This window comes from Electrona antarctica, assembly GCF_951216825.1.
Source record: "Electrona antarctica genome assembly, chromosome: 14".
NCBI classification, from domain to species: Eukaryota; Metazoa; Chordata; class Actinopteri; order Myctophiformes; family Myctophidae; genus Electrona; species Electrona antarctica.
In genome coordinates, this window is record NC_136795.1 from 24,834,290 (window position 1) to 24,857,947 (window position 23,658).

The following is a 23,658-nucleotide window of genomic DNA, read 5'->3' on the forward strand; positions in this document are numbered from 1 at the left end:
GCATCAAGGACAAGTACCAGCAGCCACAAACCGGGCAAGGAGGCCTATCACAGAATCAAGGGCAAAACCACCACCCACCAGGTTCATGAACTGCTTCCACCCAGCTACAGTCAGACTGCTGAACAAAGCATGATGATCATCACCTTTCGTCCTAAATTGTATGTAAATTACACGCTGCGTTCATGATTTGAGGCATTTTGTTAAAAACGGACCAAGAGCTCTCTGCTTGAGATGAATGTCATGTGCTCAGTTTAGTTTTGATTGTGATATACTTCAACTTTGTTGTTGGGGCAGTGGTACCGCACACCCAAAATAGCCCATAGCCGCTGTACAAGCGCACTGACCCCCATATAATCCACTTGCCAACCCATAGAGCCCCATTGTGAACCCGGACATTTTGAGTACCCTAAAGTTTTATGTTGAGTATGGGTCCACAGCATTTAGAAACTGCCGGATGCTAACTTGCATATGTTGGGCAATTTCCATAATTAGCATAATAAGATGGGGTACCATTGACATCCTATATAAGGACAAATGTTAAAAAAATCCATTATGCTTTAAGTGGCATTGTACGTATCAATCTAGGGGGTTTTCATGCTTCTGAATCCATTGCAAGCATTGGTTTTGCATGAAAAACACTCACACTTGGTTTTGCATGAAAAACACACCTATGGCCGAATTTAGACCAAGGATTATTTTTCGTGCAAAATGAATGCTTGCAATGGATTCAGAATCATGAATAACCCCTAGTTTGACACGTCACATTCTAAGCATAATAGAAAATTGAAATATTTGCCTTGCATAGGTTGTCAGTGGTACCCCAGCTTATTATGCTAATTATGAAAATTGCCCAACATATGCAAGTTAGTGTCACTGAATGTAGAGAGCTGCTAACTACAGTAGTGTGTGACCCGATTAAGCATAGAATAGTAATTGAGCCGAGGAATGTGGTAAATGTTTTTAAAAACCTGCACATTAAGAAGGCCATGTGGGCCCGATTGTATCTCGGCCTCTCTCCTTAAAACGTTTGCTGAAGAGCTAACTCCAGCATGGAGCCCTCTATTTCAGCTGTCAGTAGACTCAGGCAGCATTCCTGCTATATGGAAAAAAGCTGTTATTATTCCTGTCGCTTTGAACTCCACTACTCATCTGATCTTAAAACACCTTGAGGATCCCTCAGCTTATGCTAGATTAATGTTCATGGATTTTAGCTCGGCATTCAATACTATTCTCCCTCAGACCCTGTTACACAGGCTGAAACAGATGGATGTCAACCCTAATATAATTAAATGGTATTGTGATTTTCTTATAGAGGCAACAGCAGGTCAAGGTCAACTCCACTCGCTCTGACCTACAGGCCATAAGTACGGGAGCCCCCCAAGGCTGTGTAAGTTCCCCATTTCTGTTCATAGTATACACAAACCAACTGAGGAATCAGCATCCAAATGATTATGAATTAACCAGCGCATGCACTTTCTGAGAAGGCTCAGGGTCCATGGCGTGGCAACAAACATGTTACTGTTCTATAGGGCAAAGATATAATCCGTTATGGCATCACCACATGGTTTGGTAACCTGTCCGTCAAACTCAAATCCCAACTTCAAAACCTAGTCAAGAGGGCTGGGAAAATCATAGGCATGCATGTTCTCTTCAAGAGATATTTGAGAGTAGTGAGGAAGCAGGGCCTCAAAATCACCCGAGACCCGAACCACATCCTCCATAAGGAATATGAGTTGATGCTGTCTGGCAGACGGTACAGATCACCATACTGTAAGCTCAACAGATATAAATTCTCTTTTGTTCCACTGTCAATCAAAGCACTCAATAACAGATAACTAACTACTGGGGGGAACGGGAAGACCTTATGATTGGAGAGTGCAATACTGCAATACTTGAACCTTGATATATTTGCAGTGTGGGTAGGATAATTGTCTCCACCAGGCCGAAGGCATGGGGAGAGAGTATGTTTTGCACTCCGTCCGTGTGTGTGTCCGTCCGTCCGTCCGTGTGTGTGTCCTTCCGTCCGTCCGTTACCAGCTAATCTCTGGCACCGTTAACCCGGTCGATGCCAAACTTTGCACACACACTCCCTGGATGCCAACGATGAACCTCTGCCCCACATTTTCCAGAACGGCCTGTTATAGCGCCACCATGAGGCAGCTTTTCACATGTTTTACCTAAAACTGCACCGATCTGCGTGAAACGTTGCATGCACACTCCCTAGAGGCCAAGGACAAACCTTTGACCTGCATTTTCCGCATCTGCCTTTTATAGCGCCACCTGGAGGCCGACTTTTGTAAAACACATTTTTTGATATTACTCCTCCAGATTCTGTCCAAAAATCTCACAAATCGTTACAGAGTATCTCTATGGTCATGTGCTCAAGTCGGATCTGTCCCATATTTCATATTCCATCCTAATTGCCTATAATTGGCTTTCACAGTTTGCAAGATTGCCCCGTTTTGAACAAAAGCCTCAAATCATGAACGCAGCATGCAATTTACGTGAAATCTTTCACACATTTTCCTACTAGGCTGAGGAATATATCCCACCCTTTTCACATTGGCCTGTTATAGCGCCACCAACAGGTTGATTTTTGCAAAACACATTTTTGGAACAAAATGCCTCAAATCATCCAATTGCCATCAAAGGCAAACATGTTTATATTACTCCTAAACATGTTGCCAAACATCTCACACAGTCCTATCCTCCTGGTGGAGACCTGTGCCCAGAAGGGCACTTTTTCTAGTTATTATTATTTTTGTACTATGAACTGTATTGTTTGTACTATGAACCGTGTGTGTATGTATGCATGTATGTATGTAATGTACAATGCTGTCTCTTGGTGCCCAAGACAAATTTCTCCTCGGAGACAATAAAGGCTAATTGAATTGGAATATGGCAGTTTCTAAATGCCCATACTCAACATTTAACTTCAGGGTACTCAAAATGTACGGGTTCACATTCTGGCAAGTGGACTAATAAGTTAATAAAAAAAAGAAAAAAAAATGTAAATAGCCTACAACCTCACATGCTGTTAGCTTGTAGATCAGATATTGTTTTAATTGCTGGTGTATATAGGGTTAAAGGACAACTTTAGCGTTATTAGATAAAGTAAAAGATGAGTGTTCATTTTCTTTTCATTTGCTGCTCTTTCGTTTTAGCGATTTTAGCTATTTTTGACAGGGGGGGGCAGGGGCTTTCGAACATGGTCCTATAAATATGTATTTTTACAAAAACACATGGCGATTTTTTTATTTTATTATTAACTATAGTCCTACTAACAGACCACAAGAAATTATATCTGGCCACAAAAGGATCTATTAATGTGACAAACTGAGATATTGAGCCTATGACACAGTATGGCATCCCCCTAGTACCTCTACATTCACATTCAGTAGATCCTGTGATCTTATGTGGCCAGATGTAATTTCCTGGGGTCTATAGGACTATAGTAAAAATTAATGAAGAAACATTTTTGTAAAAAAGGACGTATTTAACCCGCTAAAACGAAAGAAAGCAGCAATTGAAAAAAAAAGAAAAACACTCACCTTACTTTGTCTAATAACCTAAAACCTGAACCTTGGTTGAAAAAAAAACGTAAAGTTGTCCTTTAGAGTGGTTAAACCGATTTTGGTTTAACCACTGGAGCCCTGGAGGTCCCTGGACACACTTTGAGAGCCATTGGGTTAAGACGCTGACATTAGTCTCCAATCAATGAGAGAAAGCACTTCTGAGATGAAGGCTAGCTAAACGTAGACACCCTTTCCAGCTCTGGAGTGCATGTGCTCAAGAGGGGGCAAAACTTTCCAGAGATTCCTTGCAAAACCCCCACGTCACAGAGCGCATGTTCGGGTCTGCAAGTCCCGGAAAATATGTGCTGTGATTGGCCAGTAATCACTTGAGTGGCAGCATGACGTAACGTGCCATCCACACTTCCGGCGTACTTCCTCTCCCAGTGTAAATTCTTCCGCCCCTCCTTCAACACACATCGCTCCAATGAACTGCAGCAGCCAATGAGGCATCTATTTTTTAAATATCTATGGGCTCTATGCACGGCAGCCATATTGGAAAGAAACCCAACACCGGCCTCTTCCTTACTGACAAGTCTTACCAATTATACTAATGAAGGCTCTGCTCAATTGAGTGTAGCACAGTGATTCTCAATCCTTTTCATTTCAAGGACCATAACTCTGACATTGTATAAATGGAAAGCAAATGGACAAAACACATTGTAGATGTATATTTTCGGTGAAGATTGTTGGTGTACAGGGGAGGGGGAAGGGCACACCAAGTACAGAGTCAAAGGTCAAGTTTTGATGGAACCAAATGAACCCCCTCAAGGAGCCATGAGGGTCCCTGGACCCCACTTTGGGACCCACTGGTGTAGCAGAAAGTATCCAGTGATCCAACATGCACGATATCAGGACCCTGACTCTGGATGACTAGAATGGAACTGAGCATTCATTAGTATCATTGGTAACACAAAGTAAGGAAGACACCCAAATTCTTTCCAATTATGGGTGCCTTGAATAGAGCCTATTTCCTGCGGACAGAAACCTTGTACTCAATATTTCAGCTTTTAGTAATTTCTTTTGTAAATAATATAAAATATACTACATCGTATAAGAGTGCTGCAATAAACAAGCTTGTATTTCGCAATGATTTTTGAACAAGTATAAGTGATTGTTTTTGTGGATTTAAAAAATATTGAACCAATGGAAAATAATAGTTTAGTATGTGACTAAATAACTACATTGGTCCATTGGAACAGCGGTTCTATCCCACCTCCCATTTCCTGAAAAAGGATTTTTGGACATTACAAGCACGACAGCAGCATATTGTTGTTTTGAACTAAAACATATCTCCCTCCACCGACAAATCCATCCTAAAGCCCAAACCACATCAAAGGGTTGGGTCGGGACAAAACGGTTATTAAGGTAAACCACACCAATGCAACTCATTGAGTTGCAAGGAGTTGCATTGGTGTGGTTGACCTTAAAAAAGTTTTGTCCCGACCCAACCCTTTGGTGTGGTTTGGACTTAAGGGCACGTTAGTACCTACGTTGCATTATTCCCCAGCACAGAAAGTCTTCAGTGAGAAAGGTGTCATCATCTAGTATATAGAAAAACAACCAATACAGCACATATCATGGTCTTCCTCGTACACTTTCCATAATAAAAAAATAATTGACAACACATAGCAATGATTCCATGGCAAAACAAAAGGACATTATGCTAGCTAGTCACCACATGACCTGACATCAATGGTGTCGACAAGTCTATTTTAACAACCTAACCCAACAAATTAAGGTACTACAAGTGAATCTGGATGAGTTTTGGTACATCTCCACCACATTTAATATCCTCAATTCTTTCCTTTAATCATTTGTCTTTTGTTAAAGAAAAACAAAAAACAAAACAAAAAACAATAAAGACAAAAGGTTAGCCCTACAAAGTTTTTCTCTATTCTTTTTTCCCCAGCTTACTTTTCAAAAAACTCAAAATCCAGAACTACGCAACGTCTGACTTTTTTTTTCTTTTTTTTCTTTGAGAATGGAAGCGATGCTTTTACATGTCCGTTCAAGTCTGTTTTATTTTTTTTCTCCCCTCATCTTCATGAGGGCGGTGTTGGGATTGCGATATGTGTGTGTTGGGGGGTGGGGTGGGAGGGGGTCCTCTCTGCTTTGAGTCACAGTCTCAGAAAGGATGGAGAAGTTGGATGTGAAGCAGGATGTAAACTTAGGATACAGCTTTGCTATCCCAACGCCACTGTGACTGAACAAGCGGGGTTATTGGTCCTTAACGGATGTCCATCGCCATCATGGAGGAAGGGTAATCCTCTATGTCCACCTGCGACGGTTGCCAACCCACTTGGGAGCTTGAATGGCTGACTAGGCCATCGATTCTCAACTTTTTCATTTCAAGGACAACTGATTTGATATGCATTACTAGTGGTTATCAAACTGTAAAATGTCAAGTGGCCACCTTAAGTTAGACTTCTAAGGGTCAATTTAGAACCCCCCAAGGAACCCTGAGAGTCCCTGGACCCCACTTTGAGAACAAGTGCATTAGACCTCCGACCCCAATTTGTTATATATTTCAATCTCTGGGACCCCAATTCTATGCTGTAAAATCCTTAATTTAACTTTCAGAGTGAACAAATAGATCCAAATGGGACCGCGCTAAGGGTCCATTTGATTCCTTTTGTACAGACCCAAACAGTCTAACAGGAACCGCAACCGATTGAGAGACCGTGTACTAACTAGGCTAGTGGTCCCTCAGGGTTCCAAATGGACCCTTGCCGATCTGTAACTCGGAGACTGTACAAATTAAACCAAATAAACCCTTACAGGTCTGAAACTCTGAGTGTTATGAATGGAACCAAATGGACCTGTAAGGGGCCATTTGGTTCAATTGTTTGGGGGTCCTTGAAATTGAAAGGTTTGAGAAGCACTGGACCGGACCACAACCTCAGCTTTCCATCTTCGGTGGGGTTTCCTTCTACTTCTAGGAGTTATTCTAGGAGTCGACCAGTACTAGCTCCACTTTCGACGAAAAAAAAAAAACTAACAACATGGACATTGTTTAAAAGGGACCGGTCCGTTTGTCCATAGTGTACAATGCGCTCAAACCAACATGGCAGTCCGTAACTGTAGCAGAGAAGGATGCTGTTACCATGGTTAAACACATAGTAACGTCTAGTGTTCTACTGTTTTCAGTTCTAACTCTAAATTTCATGGTGTAGGGCAGTGATGCTCTGACATAAATAACGTTAAGGGGGAACTTTATTTTCTGTAATCCTGGGCTCTGCATTTGAAGCATTTGGCCAACAAACGAAGGGTGGGGGAAATAATTATTGGAATTGATCCATGTGGTTACCACCGGAAATGTTGCATCCGTCAGGAGGGGCATTTTTGGGAGGAAATAAACGAAAAGTAAAGAAAAGAGAGAAAGCTAAACAAAAATAAAAAGGCATAAGTTTGAATTACCAGCTTGCTCCTCCGGAACCAATTCCAAAACATCTTTTCCACTCACCCTTCGTTTGCATTTGTTACGACCTAAAAACATGGCCCAGGTTTAAAAAAGGAAAAAAAACGCCAAAGTTCCCCTGGGAATATCGTGTTCTTCTCAAATGTTTGTGGATCTGACGTGACGCACAAGACCAGAATCCAGCATTGCCGTGTGAAAAGCGTTTTTGGGACATCCACTGGACGAGAGGACGGTGGACGAACACAGTGCCGTTAGCAAAGAACATTCCCAGGAGGAGATGAAGGAGGATGTTTTAAGACCAGGAGGTAAAAGTACAGGAGCCAATAGGAAGGAAGAAAGGACGGATCATAACGAGGGGAAACCCCCGTAAACGGGGGATGGGGAGATGATGTCTGTGGTACAGTCCTGCAATTTGACTTTCACTAGTCCACGTTGTCCGTGCGTGTGCACGTGCGCGAAAATCCAGTCCGTCGAACTGCATTTGTAAAGGGGGTTGAGTCCTGCTTCTTGTGCTCATTGTCCTGTTTTGCGCACGTGTGTGTAATCCCTCATTTATGCTCCGTCGTACAAAAAGGCATTGCGTTGTCAAAAATAGTCGACATGCAAGCTCACAATGTGTCGTGTCTGCGACACATTGTGAGCTTGTAGGGCGGCTGTTTTTGTACTATATATATATATATATATATATATATATATATATATATATATATATAATCGTGTTTTTGTATTTTTTTTGTCATTTTGTAACTATATATTGTAGGTCGCCTATTTTTGCACAACAAAGTATAAATCAGATTTAAGGGGCTGTGGGGGGATAAGTCCCAATGAATGCTGGGAGGTGCAAAGGGGAGGTGAACAACTCTCGTAGCGACTAGTGGGAGCAGCCTGTGTTGGCAGGGAGGACGGATAAACCACAAGATCGTTTTTAAGACCAGTCACAACACCGAGAGTGCCTTATCAGCACTGCTTTTGGTATACTGGTTTTAGCTGCAGTTATGATTGGCTGACTGGCTGGTGGGGGGTGGGGGGCAGCACACTGCCACGGTTCGAAGAGGAGGAGCTTGTGTGTGTGTGTGTTTGTGTGAGTGAAGGCGGGGTAGGGGAGGTCGTCTTGTCATGCCAGGAGGGAAGGGGGGAGCTTCTTGAGCGGGCGAGATCTTCTCGGGGCGAAGCTCTCTCGCCGTCTTTTTTAACTCCCATAATGCACGGTGTTGGGGATGGCCATGGGCGAGGCCATGGAGATGGCGGGACCCCCCATGGTGAACTGGTTGGTGACAGGGTAGTGGCTGTTGCCGCCGGCTGACTGGCCTGCCGAGGCTCCTGGGGAGGTAGGAGAAACACCAAGTTACAATAAACATTCAAAAGTTACACGATTAGTCAGGGAGTTCCGTCTGTTGTAAGGCTGCATATTTTAATATATATATATTTTTTATAAACGAATCATCAAAAACATTGATTATTCTTACTATTCTAGAATATAAGACTAAATTGAGCACCACCCCGCCGGGAAACTACGCCGCCACCTACGTCTGGGAAAGTCTTCCCCAGAATATGGACGCTGGGGTTTAAGTGGGTTAAAGCCTATTCTATGAGTCTATGGCATCACACAAAAACACCAAGTGTAAAGTGAGTTTTAAAATGGTTCCACTTGATATAATGCTACAATGTAGGTGTGCCAAATGTCACCCCCTGGTGGACGTACCCTGGACAATGCCTGTGCTCATGATGGAACCCATCCTGGAGTGGGTGTGGTTCACAATTCCAGAGTTAACTGAGACAAAAGAGAAGGACAATCAACTATTTGTACACACACACACACAAACACACACACACACGCGTGCAAACAAACGCATCAAATATGCCATTGACAAGAATCGTTTTACATTGGCAGCACTGTGAGGAAAAAGGAGCTTCCAACCATGACGGTATTATTTCGTAATAACATATCCACAGCCACCAAAAATTAAATCATGTCTTGGGAGTCAGGATTTGTAAATGTCAAATTTGAATAATAATATAGTTAAGCTAGTAAAATGTAAAAGGACAAGCAATCTAAAGCTGCATTCTATAAGTTGTCATAATGTCTCCCTCTCCCAACCGAGAAAGCAGTGATTAATTCATCCATTCATCCATTTGTCACCTTAACTTTTAACCACTTTAACCATTATTTTAAACCTTAGCTGATGATGCCACTGGTAGGCAGGTTTTTGAACTGTCCACAGCCCTCCTCTGAGACAAAATGTATATTAACACATATTAGTGAGGAACAATTAGGGCATTTAGAACCATTAGGAGCATCAGTGATGAACGAAAGATTGGTTGAAAATGGGTGAAGTGGTCCTTTAATGCCAGATATGGGTCCGGGACGCAAAGTGTCTTTTCCTCCCAATACTTTGACCAGTGAGTGACGCCAGTGGGTTAGGGAGCACTCGGCTACTAGACCAGTGGGTTAGGGAGCACTCGGCTACTAGACCAGTGGGTTAGGGAGCACTCGGCTACTAGACCAGTGGGTTAGGGAGCACTCGGCTACTAGACCAGTGGGTTAGGGAGCACTCGGCTACTAGACCAGTGGGTTAGGGAGCACTCGGCTACTAGACCAGTGGGTTAGGGAGCACTCGGCTACTAGACCAGTGGGTTAGGGAGCACTCGGCTACTAGACCAGTGGGTTAGGGAGCACTCGGCTACTAGACCAGTGGGTTAGGGAGCACTCGGCTACTAGACCAGTGGGTTAGGGAGCACTCGGCTACTAGAACAGTGGGTTAGGGAGCACTCGGCTACTAGACCAGTGGGTTAGGGAGCACTCGGCTACTAGACCAGTGGGTTAGGGAGCACTCGGCTACTAGACCAGTGGGTTAGGGAGCACTCGGCTACTAGACCAGTGGGTTAGGGAGCACTCGGCTACTAGAACAGTGGGTTAGGGAGCACTCGGCTACTAGACCAGTGGGTTAGGGAGCACTCGGCTACTAGACCAGTGGGTTAGGGAGCACTCGGCTACTAGACCAGTGGGTTAGGGAGCACTCGGCTACTAGACCAGTGGGTTAGGGAGCACTCGGCTACTAGACCAGTGGGTTAGGGAGCACTCGGCTACTAGACCAGTGGGTTAGGGAGCACTCGGCTACTAGAACAGTGGGTTAGGGAGCACTCGGCTACTAGAACAGTGGGTTAGGGAGCACTCGGCTACTAGACCAGTGGGTTAGGGAGCACTCGGCTACTAGACCAGTGGGTTAGGGAGCACTCGGCTACTAGACCAGTGGGTTAGGGAGCACTCGGCTACTAGAACAGTGGGTTAGGGAGCACTCGGCTACTAGAACAGTGGGTTAGGGAGCACTCGGCTACTAGAACAGTGGGTTAGGGAGCACTCGGCTACTAGACCAGTGGGTTAGGGAGCACTCGGCTACTAGAACAGTGGGTTAGGGAGCACTCGGCTACTAGACCAGTGGGTTAGGGAGCACTCGGCTACTAGAACAGTGGGTTAGGGAGCACTCGGCTACTAGAACAGTGGGTTAGGGAGCACTCGGCTACTAGAACAGTGGGTTAGGGAGCACTCGGCTACTAGACCAGTGGGTTAGGGAGCACTCGGCTACTAGAACAGTGGGTTAGGGAGCACTCGGCTACTAGAACAGTGGGTTAGGGAGCACTCGGCTACTAGAACAGTGGGTTAGGGAGCACTCGGCTACTAGAACAGTGGGTTAGGGAGCACTCGGCTACTAGAACAGTGGGTTAGGGAGCACTCGGCTACTAGACCAGTGGGTTAGGGAGCACTCGGCTACTAGACCAGTGGGTTAGGGAGCACTCGGCTACTAGACCAGTGGGTTAGGGAGCACTCGGTTACTAGACCAGTGGGTTAGGGAGCACTCGGCTACTAGAACAGTGGGTTAGGGAGCACTCGGCTACTAGAACAGTGGGTTAGGGAGCACTCGGCTACTAGAACAGTGGGTTAGGGAGCACTCGGCTACTAGAACAGTGGGTTAGGGAGCACTCGGCTACTAGAACAGTGGGTTAGGGAGCACTCGGCTACTAGACCAGTGGGTTAGGGAGCACTCGGCTACTAGACCAGTGGGTTAGGGAGCACTCGGCTACTAGAACAGTGGGTTAGGAAGCACTCGGCTACTAGAACAGTGGGTGACGGAGGCACGCCATCTCAAGCCAACTTGAAACCACGAGGGACACCACCGACTCACCGAACGAGCTAAAGTGAGCAAGTTGCCGTGTCGAACGTTGGTGAAGTTCCCCTGAGCCGGCTCAGCGGCGCCCGAGTTTTAACCCGATGGGCACAGTATAGTAAATCCTCGTCTCCCCTACTTGTGAGGTTGAAATGAACACAGCGAGTGCTCCCTACGTGCACAAAATGACATGTACATTTAACATGAAACCCATCTGTGTCCTCATGTTTTATGCCCATACTATGGGGCATCGGTTTTACGCTCATATTTAGAGATCCCCAATCTCTCAAAAGATTGGACTAGGGATTGACAACTCCTATTACAACATGTAGAGTTGTTATTAGGAATGAAAACAAAGGAGTACCACACCACCACCAGAAAAGGAGGGTTGAGGGAGAGCGGGCCGACCTGACCCTACACAGGGGCCCCCCAGAGGCAAATTCAAAGGGAAAACACTTTTCTCAGATTGGGAGATTCCTGATGTCATCAATATGACATCATAGAACTGACTTGGGTTGGACAGTTGACAGATTGTGTGCATACTTCAGGGATCATATATGGGGATCGATTCCCACATTCAACCACCAATCCGACGAGTTCCCAGTCTGCAAAACCCTCTGCGATGCGCATACCAAGTTTGAGGTTGATCGGTTTGTCATGAAAGTGTTTATTTTTTAGACTGCACAGCAGTCATTGAAAGTGGCACTTTGTGTTGAATGGGTAGAGACCACGTTTTTCTGTGTTGTTGAGCTATTTAAATCTTGATTATTTGTTTATTGCAGACAGCTGACAGCACATTGTCCCAATAAACCTAATTTGCAGTTTGATATGGAGCCATTGTGGCTTATTTTGTAAGTGAGAAGGATGACAAACAAGTTAAATGTCAAGTAAAGATGAGAAACACTTGATTGTGTTTGCTTTAGTTTTATTTGGCAATTATCAAAAAACAAACATGCATTGCTAAAAAAATAATATATCAAGGATAACAAAAAGTGTGTTTTTTCCACTGTGGTCCTTGATCTAAAAAGACAGCTGAAAAGTTTACATATTGCAAATTGTCGCAGTCAGGTAGAAGCCCTGTATCTCCTAGCCATGGTTCACATGACGCTCGTACTTCACGAGCGTCATGGCGCAACTGCCTCCTGTTTTACGCGATCGCTACATTTACAGTCCAAACGTGTATATAAACATTCCGATTTCAAATATAAAGTACTCGCCACATGTGCCACGGGTGTTAGAAATGTGCTGGTACAGCGATTTAGCATTGCTGCATCCCGCGTTGTTTAATAAAACACATTTTTATCCGAGCTGTTTTTTTGCCATTGGCTTTCAACTACGCGCCCCTATCGGTCGGGAGGAGTGTGGCACTCGGTGTGTTCGATATAGGCACGCTGAGCGCACTGCCAATACAGTCTAATAGGAGAGTGCGCTCCCGGTGTGCAACTTTGTATTTCCCAAACTAACCCCATTTGATAAAAGTAGCCGGGGCGCTCGGATAAAAATGCTTTTTATTAAACAACGCGGGATGCAGCAATAATAATTGCTGTACCAGCAAATTTCTAACACCCGTGGCACATGTGGCGAGTACTTTATATTTGAAATCGGAATGTTTATATACATGTTTGGACTGTAAATGTAGCGATTGCGTAAAACAGGCTGCAGTTGCGCCATGACTGTCATGATAATCATCATGACAGTCATGTTTCAGGGCTCCATACTAGTATTCAGTATCTCCATACTTTTGTAAATTAAGGCCCTACTTCATCATACAAGCTCCAAGGTAGTAAAATAGCCTATCTTCAAGCTCACAACGCGTCACAAAAGAAAATCAGCCATCTTCAGTTCACCATTTTACAATGTTCTATTTTTTTGGACATACAAGGTTTCCACCCGGCAGCAACATAATTATTAGTTGTACATAGTTCCCACTGTATCAGAAAGAAAGACATTACAACAATATCAATCCATGCATTGACAAAGGTTCAAGCAATCAATTAAATATAATTCAACACAATTCCAAACTGTACATAAATACTTTGCCTACTCTGGGAGCATTTCCTGGAGCCATTTCATGACCCCAGGTGTGCAGGCTAGCACTCTGACTAGTAGAGGCACCTTATTCCAGGCTTTAGGCCCGTGTAAGAGAAAGCACATGAACCTGAGACTTAGTCCTCAACCTTGCAATACACTGATCTACTGTAGTAGATGAGATGTGTCGCAGTGTGACGCGCTGTGAGCATGTAGATCTATTTTTGCTGAATGTTCGTCCCTCCCCCAGAATAGGGATGCTAGGATTCTGTAAATGTTTCCAAGAGGCTAAAGGTCATTACACACTGGCGAATTAGCGACGCGAATTATTCGTGCGAATAATTCGCCTTTTTTTAAAACCAATTGAAGTCAATGCAAGCTTCCACATCAGTGGCGAATGTGCGAATGTGCGAAAATGCGACCGTTTTCGCTCTTTATTTGTTCGCTCCGGTGTTCGCTCCGGTGTCGAATTTTTAATTCGCGTCGCTAATTCGCCAGTGTGTAATGACCTTAAGTCCATGGATCAGCCTTAATGAAACCTTCCTTTTAACACCAGATGCCTGGAAGCCAAGTATTTTTGCAAGAAAAAAGAAAAAGAAAATACAGACTGGGCTTCTTTTCACATCTATATCCAGTGGTCAGAGCCAGCGACTGTTACGATACTTAAATTGAATGGCAAAATAGCCATTCGCTGAAAAATTGTATTATCACAAATTACAGTGATCCACACTGAAAATTCTGTTAGCAGAGAGATCCCCCGTTAATAGTGAAACTACAGGTTAGTGTTGTAGCTTGTCATGCCTTGGTTCGGTCAATGTTAACTATACATTATAATAGTGTGCACTTAAACCATTTATTTTTTAGGGCGGGGGGCTAGACCAGCTTTGAGGGTTTGTGCGTTGTGTTAACAAACATTGAGTGCCATTGACAACGAATGGCCAGCTTTGAGGGTTTGTGTAAACACAAACATTGAGTGCCATTGACAACGAATGGCCAGCTTTGAGGGTTTGTGTAACCACAAACATTGTGTAAACAAACATTGAAGGCGAAGGTGAGGACGCAAATTATGATGAGATGATCAATGATGATAAGAGTGCCCCTCACTTCACACGGGTGAGATTTGATTTATTTCACATTCTATTTTTAGCTGTAACGACGACACAAGCTTGTTTCCCAGGCTCTGGAATGCATGTTGCTAGCGACTGACCAAGACGTGACTACTATGCAGAACCATGCAGATATATCTTGGATGTTTTTTGGGGGGGGGTTTTGCAAATCAGCAAAGCAACTAGTGGCCAACTTGCCTTTTTTGTAGCGGTCTAGGGCTGTTGACAGAATACTAGGCCACAAAACGTTGCAATATACAAACGTGTCAATATGGATTGTTGAGATGCAAACACAGCATTGTGATATCAGGACATAAAAAGGAAATTGCAATACATCCAGTATTCGTGATCCGTTTTAACAGATGCGAGCACTCTCCTTAAGGGTGCAACAACCGATTTAAGCGTCCAGGATTACAGCTTAGGCAGTTGGCACTGGGTGAAAAATGGGTTACAAAATTGTGGGATGGATCTTCAGAGGAGAAAGAAGCATATAGAGGCTGCATTTTCTCAGACTGCATCCTACATGGAGCTCTACAATGACGCAATACAGGAGTTCTATCCATCTGCATGTACAGTACCAAGGGCCCACATCCAAGCCTGCAGACATTGCTCTGTACAGAGTATCCCCACTGATTTGAATGCACAAACAGCTGTGAGAAGAACATTCTCACAGTAGCCATTCTTTAGTGGGCCAAGGAACACCTGCTGCTAGTAGAACCCATCCGTAAACCATAAACTCTGGTTTCTGCTACTCTATTCCTAATTATTGTACGTAACAAGAGGGGAAAACGTTCCATGGGACTACAAGCCCAGACTGACACCTGGAATGAAAGACATCCCGGTTGGCTGGCTACTAGAAGTGCAGAAATATTGCAGCCTAATCTCATACTTTTAAAATGAGTAAGATGAAGCTTAAACAGTCTATCTCTATGGGTTTTGTTCAATGAAGTACACACATTCATAATCATTAAACCATTATTAAAATGGCTGGTTCCCTTCAAAGTTGCAGTCAAGGGCTGGCTGGTACTCGACAGCTGGCAGTTTTATCTTAAATCCAAATTCCATTTCACATAGCCCAGGTTGTGCCATGGTGCCACCTTCTGCTCCACAACAGAATTACACCATCAACTTCCCAAGGAAAATGTGACAGGTGAGTGTACACCTGCCATGTGTGAGGGACAGACAGCAGAGTGGACACATGCCATGTGTGAGGGACAGGCAGCAAGGTGGGACCTGCCATGTGTGAGGGACAGACAGCAGAGTGGGACCTGCCATGTGTGAGGGACAGACAGCAGAGTGGGACCTGCCATGTGTGAGGGACAGACAGCAGAGTGGGACCTGCCATGTGTGAGGGACAGACAGCAGAGTGGGACCTGCCATGTGTGAGGGACAGACAGCAGAGTGGGACCTGCCATGTGTGAGGGACAGACAGCAGAGTGGGACCTGCCATGTGTGAGGGACAGACAGCAGAGTGGGACCTGCCATGTGTGAGGGACAGACAGCAGAGTGGGACCTGCCATGTGTGAGGGACAGACAGCAGAGTGGGACCTGCCATGTGTGAGGGACCTACAGCAGAGTGGAACAAGTAAAGCACAGGAACTCCTGATCAGAGTGGAGTTAGTGTGCGCCAAGGTTGGCCTTAGGCTAAATTCCAAGAAAACGGAGGTTCTGCACCTATAACATCTTACCGGAACATCAACCTCTGACAACAGGAGGCACTGTGCTGAAAGAAGTCAATGACTTCAAGTACCTGAGCTCATGGGTCAACTCAACCAAGCAAGGTTTGAAAAAGTGAGCAAGGCACTTGCATGGCGGGCTCTGAACAGCATGATCAGTGTATGGAACTACAACCTCCCCCATCAAATCAAACTCAGCTTCTTCTAATCTATGCAACAGTAGAGTCTGTTCTTCTATGGCAGTTAATGCTGGACCCTGAAAGTCTCTAGATGGGTGCTACACCAGAATGTTGCATGCAGTACTTCACATCAGAAAGAGATGTTACCAACAAGATCCTGTATGAGGGAATAGCAAGAGTGAGACAGTAAATGGCAGCCAGGAGAATGACACTAGCAAGACATGAACTAACTGATAGCCAGCAAACTGGCGCTGTGGGAACCAACACACAGGCATCGATCACAAGGATGTCCCACACTAACATACATGGATGACTGGATGTACTCAATAACAACGCAGGAGCACAAAGTACCAACGAAATGGCCAGATGTATGGAGTAGGGATGTGTAAATGTGTCAAAAATGAAAATCGATTAGCATAATTCAATATTATTTATTTCTCTCTATGGTACAGTGATTTTCGGTGGTGCCTTGTCGAAGTATGCGAGGCACGCACGCGCACACACGCACGCACGCGAGAGAGAACGTTCATTTTCTTTCTGACAAGGCAGCTGACACGGAACGAAGAGAATGACAACATTCTATAAACGTGTGTCAGTCTCTTTGACAGCACTGATGTAGTGATGTTTCAGAGCACCCAAAACTCTAGTTGCGTTAATGTAACATTATCGCGCAACGTAATGTCGTAAATGTAAAAGGTATCCACATCCAACGTGTCCTACAGATGTCAGTAGTAAACACCAGGTGGTAAAATGATCCCGCTGTGACAACGGTTTAATTCTATTTAGACAAGCCTTTAGCCCATCTGTGTAATTCTTCGCCCGGTGTTTTTCATGTAGCACACTTCCGTGTTGACACCAGACACTTTCTAAAGACGCTGTGATTGGTTGAGATGGTCGTATAAGCGAATCCCAAACAAAGCTTGTCCTTAACATACCTCCCACCAATTGCTGTGATTGGTTTAGACTCGCAGAGGGAGACCTACAGAGTAAAGATGTAGGTAAAGATGCGTTAAAAATGTAACGTAAATTTGGACAGCACTATTTTAAATGTATTTTTTATAATAATTTCATTAGACTCTTGCACCCCTAAAAAAACTGAAAAATGCAATTTAGGCTCATGCAATAAAAATATAAAAAAATCTCCTGAAAACAGATAGCAGAACAAGGATTTGGAGCCTTGAATTAAAGAGTGTTGTAACAAGTGTTGGGCAAGTCACTTAAAGGAAATAGTTTGTTACGTTACTAGTTTCTTTAGCGTTACTTTTATTTCTTTATTATGCTTTTAACATTAATGTAGGCCTGTATATTTTCATGTTGCTGCAGCACAAGACGACAACTCTCAACTTTCATATGTTTTATAGGAATAATTTCTTCAACATGATCGATGGGTCTGAACGATCCATGTTGAACGTAAATACACGTCCTGATCGTGTGTCCAGTGGTGTAAAGTAACTAAGTAAATTTACTTAGGTACTGTACTTTACTTGAGTATTTCCAATTTCCAATACTCTTACTCCACTATACTTTACTTGTACATGTACTCCACTACATTAATTAAATGTATTTAGTAGTTACTTAATACAAATCTAAATACAATAAAAATCTAAATCCATTAAAAAAATGAATCTGCCTAATGATGATGTCACTGGTAGAGTAGAACAGAATTGTGGTATTATGAACATTAGTAAGGACCAATTATATGAAGATAGATTAAGAAATGGTCCTTTAATATTGTAACCGTGAGGTAGCGCAGATTCTTTTGTTGAGCTCCTAACATCGACGTTCTGTTCAATCACCACAACCTGAGCCTCAACTCAGAGAAAAACACAGCTAAAGATCACACTTATGGAAGTGGACGGAGGCGGAAACATTTCATTGACGGACAGCGGAAGAGAGTATTGCCTAGCCACCGGTAAGTTACTACTCGGTAGATATTAGCGAGACTATTCTGAATAAATAAATAACTGGGGAAAAAAAGACGTCCAAGGCAACTCATTGACCGCCATAGATACATACATACATACACACACACACACACACACTAAGGCTGTCCCCAAACATTCAAGGTTCGAATGTTCGCTCGTTAGGGTTGGCACTCTGATCTTAATTAATGGGCTTGAACCATTCATTTTTTTTCCATTTTTTTATTAACTCGAAAATATATCTCGGCGAGAATGCGATATGAGCATGTCAAAAAAGAAGTTAGTTTCTAGTGCATTCCTGTCAGAAGTTATGACTTTTTTAAGAAATATATCCTAGTTCTGCTGTCCCATCTCCAGTGCACATTAATTTGGTGATTGGCCTGCAGCTGAGGTGATTGACCTCTCACCTTGTTCTGTGAGAACAAAAGAGTTCCATTTAATGGAATGTCTGACACCACCCACCCACACACACACACACACACACACACACACACACACACACACACACACACACACACACACACACACACACACACACACACACACACACACACACACACACACACACACACACACACACACACACACACACACACACACACACACACACACACACACACACACACACACACACACACACACACACACACACACACACACACACACACACACACACACACACACACACACACACACACACACACACACACACACACACACACACACACACACACACACACACACACACACACACACACACACACACACACACACACACACACACACACACACACACACACACACACACACACACACACACACACACACACACACACACGCTGACAGGGGGAACCGTTCTTAGCAGCCATGATATATTAGCATATGCTCTCTAGCATCACATCACAAAAAGCAGGGAACTCTGATCATTGTTAAGCAAAACGGTCACAGAGGTTCTGCTTTTATACGCAATATACGCTGTCTTAGCTGCCTGCCAGCAAGCTCACATGAGCTTGCAGATCAGCTGTTTTCGCGGAGCCACTTGGCGGTGTGTGTGTGTGTTGGGAGAGACGAGAGAGATTGATAAAGAGCAGGGGAGACGTGCTGCGCTCTGATCGAGACGGATGTCTCAAAGGTTATTTTTTAAATTAATTAGAAACAAAATGGTCCGGATGTTCGCTCGAAAATTCCTGCCGAAGTTCGAGTCCTAAAAAAAGGGCTAAGGTACAGCCTTAACATACACACACGTCATTTGGTGTTTTCAGTGTTTACCCAAGACTTCCGGGTTAGAGGACACCCGGAAAAAAAACGTGTAATGTAAACAAATCCAAAGTTAAAGTAGGGTTCAAGTGGTTAATGTGATTTGAACCACATTCATATTCTGGGGGAGAACATTCTGTGAAAATAGCCACTTTGCAACAGTTGTATGTACTACTGGGTACTAAATTGGATGATACCTGCCTTCTTGTGTTTCAACAAAAGGCATCAGCTTTGAAAAAATACATATTGCACGACCTCTTGTGTACACCGTATAACCCTCGCCTCTTGCATAATAAAGTTGAGCCTTGAATCTTAACCTACTCACGCACAACTAATGTCTCCAAAGATGGACCAAAAACAGACAAACATTAACTGGTGACAGTCAACATGGCAGCAGCATAACTCCCTGAACATTTGGAACACAAAAATATATTAGCAAGCTATGCCTCTCCTCTTTCCTATAGTGCATAGATGGCATCCAACATTGGTAAATTAAAATGCATTCAGCAGCCAGGCCTTTAAAAGGTAGAGCAACAGATAATTGACAGCTTCAGATATTTACATAAATATCCGCACAACAATCAGCTGATTTTTTTTTTTTTACACATTTCTATGTACTAATATGTTTTGTAAAGGTGACTGTAAATGTTATACAGCGCATAAGTAGCTAGTTGCACATACATGTGTTGACTGTACTTGGTACAATATATTGGCCTGTACATGTACTTTGTAAACGCCTCGTCTAGTATTCAAATCCAGCTGTATTTGCAATGCTCTGACAGTCTCTACTGTCAACTGTGACATTACATGTATATTGATTGATGATACAAGTGTCCACACAATTGCTTAAAGGGAACTTGGGTGAGTTTTAGTATGGGGGAGGGGCAGATTTAGCTGCAACACTTATTTCAAACATATATACGTATAACAGAGCCCAACCAAAGCCATATTATTATTATTATTTTATAATTAATTACGGTAATACATAAAAGACAGACTATTTCAGGTAATTCAAATCAGAAACAATATTAGCTATTGGCTGGAAGGGCAGCAGGGGTGGGCCTTCACTCAGTAGAGCCAGTAGAAGGCCTGGAAGCTGAAGGCAACTCCCGTTACATGTAGTTTGTTGTTAGTAAGAATGAAAATAAAGATGCACCACTGGAAGAGGAGGGCTGAAGGAGAGACAACGGGGCGACATGCGGTCTCTACGCAAATTTGGTGGTGCCCCAAGAGGCAAATTCAAAGGATCTTTTTTTTTATCCGGTCTAATCATATTTGTAATCAATGGTGTGGTAATTATCCTGCAGCCAGAAGCGGGGAAATAGCGCCACCTCCGAGGCCACTAAGGAGAACTACAGCGTTGTCGGCTTCACATCCAGCGGCGTATGCTTATTGCCTGTCACATCGGGGTGCACGTGTTTGGTCGGACGTATTAACAGTTTAAGGGTCCCCAGACGGAGGTCTCCGTCCTATTAATTAGTACGGTGTAGACGGAGATTGATGAAAAGGACGGAGATTATTGATATCAAAACCGATCACATCGCTCCACAGGCTGGGAGCGTCTGTTGCGCAACATTCGATGTTGCGCAACAGTGGGACGTCATCGAAAATGTTCCCCCCCTGTTTAGCCGACGAGACCGAAAATCTTAAAACGTTAATAACTTTTGATCTAAATCATTCCGTCCAATTCTAAGCAAAGATTATGTGTTAGACAGCCCACTGTGGTCCAGTCGCTAGTCGCGGTAGAATTAATCATACCTCCCGTTGTCGATCGCCTCTAGAGTGTTTTGGCTACATTTAGCTGCTTCAGCCACATAACATCCAGTCCGTCGGTAAAAGTGCTTTGCTGCTATAATTCGCTGGGCGCTCTGATTTAATGGATTAAATAACCCCGGGCAATCAAGGTGCGAGTCCGACTCCGACCGACATTAGTCCGACACCCTACCCTAAACCTAAGCTCACAGGATGCCAGGGGTTAGTTTTAACATGCCACGGGTTAGTTTTAACGTACCATTTCATTTAAATAAGTGGTTAAATAAGTTAGTTTGACAAAAAGAATACTAAAATAAAATCCTAATCGCCTATACTGATACTACTAAAATACTAAAAAAATAATGGCCAATAAATATGGCCAATAGATTGGTTGGTTGGGCTCTATTATTTAACATTGTATAGTTTATAAGAAAGCCAAATCATAACAGAATTTCACATGATTTGAATTCCAAGCATTTAAAATGATTAATATATTTTTTCTAATAAAATTGTAATATTCTGTTCTGTGTTGAGAACTCTTCTGTCTTTTCCTCCAGGATGGATGCCAGCATCAACAAGCTACAAAGGCTCAAGTGGGGGAGGGGGCGGGGGTGTCATGTTTTTTATCTGTCCGGGACGTGTCAGTGTTCACATAAGCCTCCCCCGGAGGTGGGACTGGGCCACATACAGCCTTGTTTTCCCTCATTCATCCCTAGTTGTATTGGGAATGATGGTGTGTGGGGTGGTTGCATTGGGGTTTGTGGTGGTTGTGTTGGGGTTCATGGGGAGCAGGGGTTCATACCTAGGGGAATGAGGTTGTTGTGTGATACCGTCGTGCCGCTGCCGATAACCGTGCTGAGGTCATACGCTGCAGGCATTCCTGCAGAAGAGAGACACACACACACACACACACACACACAAAACACATTAAAGCATATGCAGATGAATACTCCAGAACCAGAAGATAATTATCTAAATTAAAAGTACAGAATGAAAATATCTCAGCAGGGGAGAAGGCATTCATTAATGAATACCTAATTAACTAATATAATGTGTTAACTAAACACTAATAGTGCATCTGAACAGATGTGTGTGGCACTTTGACATAAGCTGCAGCCATTCACACTAGGGTCCCGGGTACGCACCTGGGAACCACTTGCCACATGTGATTAGTGTGAATGCTGCATACCACACCCGAGAACATAACTGTGGCCCGCAGCACTACGGTACGCCTGGTAGAGGTTGTCTGAAGTAAGGCTGTAAGACGGCAGCACTACGGTACGCCTGGTAGAGGTTGTCTGAAGTAAGGCTGTAAGACAGCAGCACTACGGTACGCCTGGTAGAGGTTGTCTGAAGTAAGGCTGTAAGACCACAGCACTACGGTACGCCTGGTAGAGGTTGTCTGAAGTAAGGCTGTAAGACAGCAGCACTACGGTACGCCTGGTAGAGGTTGTCTGAAGTAAGGCTGTAAGACGGCAGCACTACGGTACGCCTGGTAGAGGTTGTCTGAAGTAAGGCTGTAAGACAGCAGCACTACGGTACGCCTGGTAGAGGTTGTCTGAAGTAAGGCTGTAAGACAGCAGCACTACGGTACGCCTGGTAGAGGTTGTCTGAAGTAAGGCTGTAAGACAGCAGCACTACGGTACGCCTGGTAGAGGTTGTCTGAAGTAAGGCTGTAAGACGGCAGCACTACGGTACGCCTGGTAGAGGTTGTCTGAAGTAAGGCTGTAAGACAGCAGCACTACGGTACGCCTGGTAGAGGTTGTCTGAAGTAAGGCTGTAAGACCACATCACTACGGTACGCCTGGTAGAGGTTGTCTGAAGTAAGGCTGTAAGACAGCAGCACTACGGTACGCCTGGTAGAGGTTGTCTGAAGTAAGGCTGTAAGACAGCAGCACTACGGTACGCCTGGTAGAGGTTGTCTGAAGTAAGGCTGTAAGACGGCAGCACTACGGTACGCCTGGTAGAGGTTGTCTGAAGTAAGGCTGTATGATATTATTAAGAATTTACCGTCATCAAGGTATGATAATTCAAGGTATACATATTGCGAGAGCAATCCCATCGGCAAAGCACCGTGGAGTGGAAATCAAAGTATAAATCAAGTTGAGCACAGCTACTCCCCTCCGCCGCTCTCAACCGAACTGTGTTCAGTTTAACTGTTTATCAAGTACTTCCCAGTAGCCCCTCATGAAACTACTTTTCCCCCAATTCCAATTCTATTTTCCATCCAGAATGGCAGCAGGCCTAACATTATTATTGTATTTAGGCTATGTGCAATAATGCAACTGAAAGTCAAAGGTCAGATGCATTATATTGCCTTGTGTTAGGCTAGATATTTGTTTTACATATTTGATTAATATATCTTTAGTTTGCTAAACTGCTTTAGGTTGCTAAACCTGAAGCAAAAAGACATTAAAACTATATACTGCCATTTTTTTTGGAACTTATCTCAAGTCATATCGCCATCGAGGTATTCAAAAACGAATATTGCATGCTTTTCTAATATCGTGCAGCCTTAGTCTGGAATACGAATGCTGGCCAGCAGGGGCAGGGCAATCACACTTGGGAATGGGTCAAGTCAG

The 23,658-nt window shown here is 43.9% G+C and overlaps 1 protein-coding gene across 3 annotated transcripts in view; it reads right to left on the minus strand.

Annotated features, from left to right (window-relative positions):
* Positions 1–5,164: 5,164 nt before the first annotated feature.
* Positions 5,165–23,658, minus strand: part of carm1 (coactivator-associated arginine methyltransferase 1) — a 39,626-nt gene continuing 21,132 nt past the window's right edge. For 2 of the 3 annotated variants that reach the window (XM_079520996.1, XM_079520995.1), the window contains exons 14-16: positions 21,879–21,956; positions 8,696–8,764; positions 5,165–8,313 (exon numbers count right to left, since the gene is read on the minus strand). In XM_079520996.1, coding sequence (XP_079377122.1) covers positions 8,183–8,313; positions 8,696–8,764; positions 21,879–21,956 — 278 coding nt within the window. In that variant the 3' untranslated portion in view covers positions 5,165–8,182. The remainder of the gene's footprint in view (positions 8,314–8,695; positions 8,765–21,878; positions 21,957–23,658) is intronic. The other variant, XM_079520997.1, reaches the window with a different exon arrangement.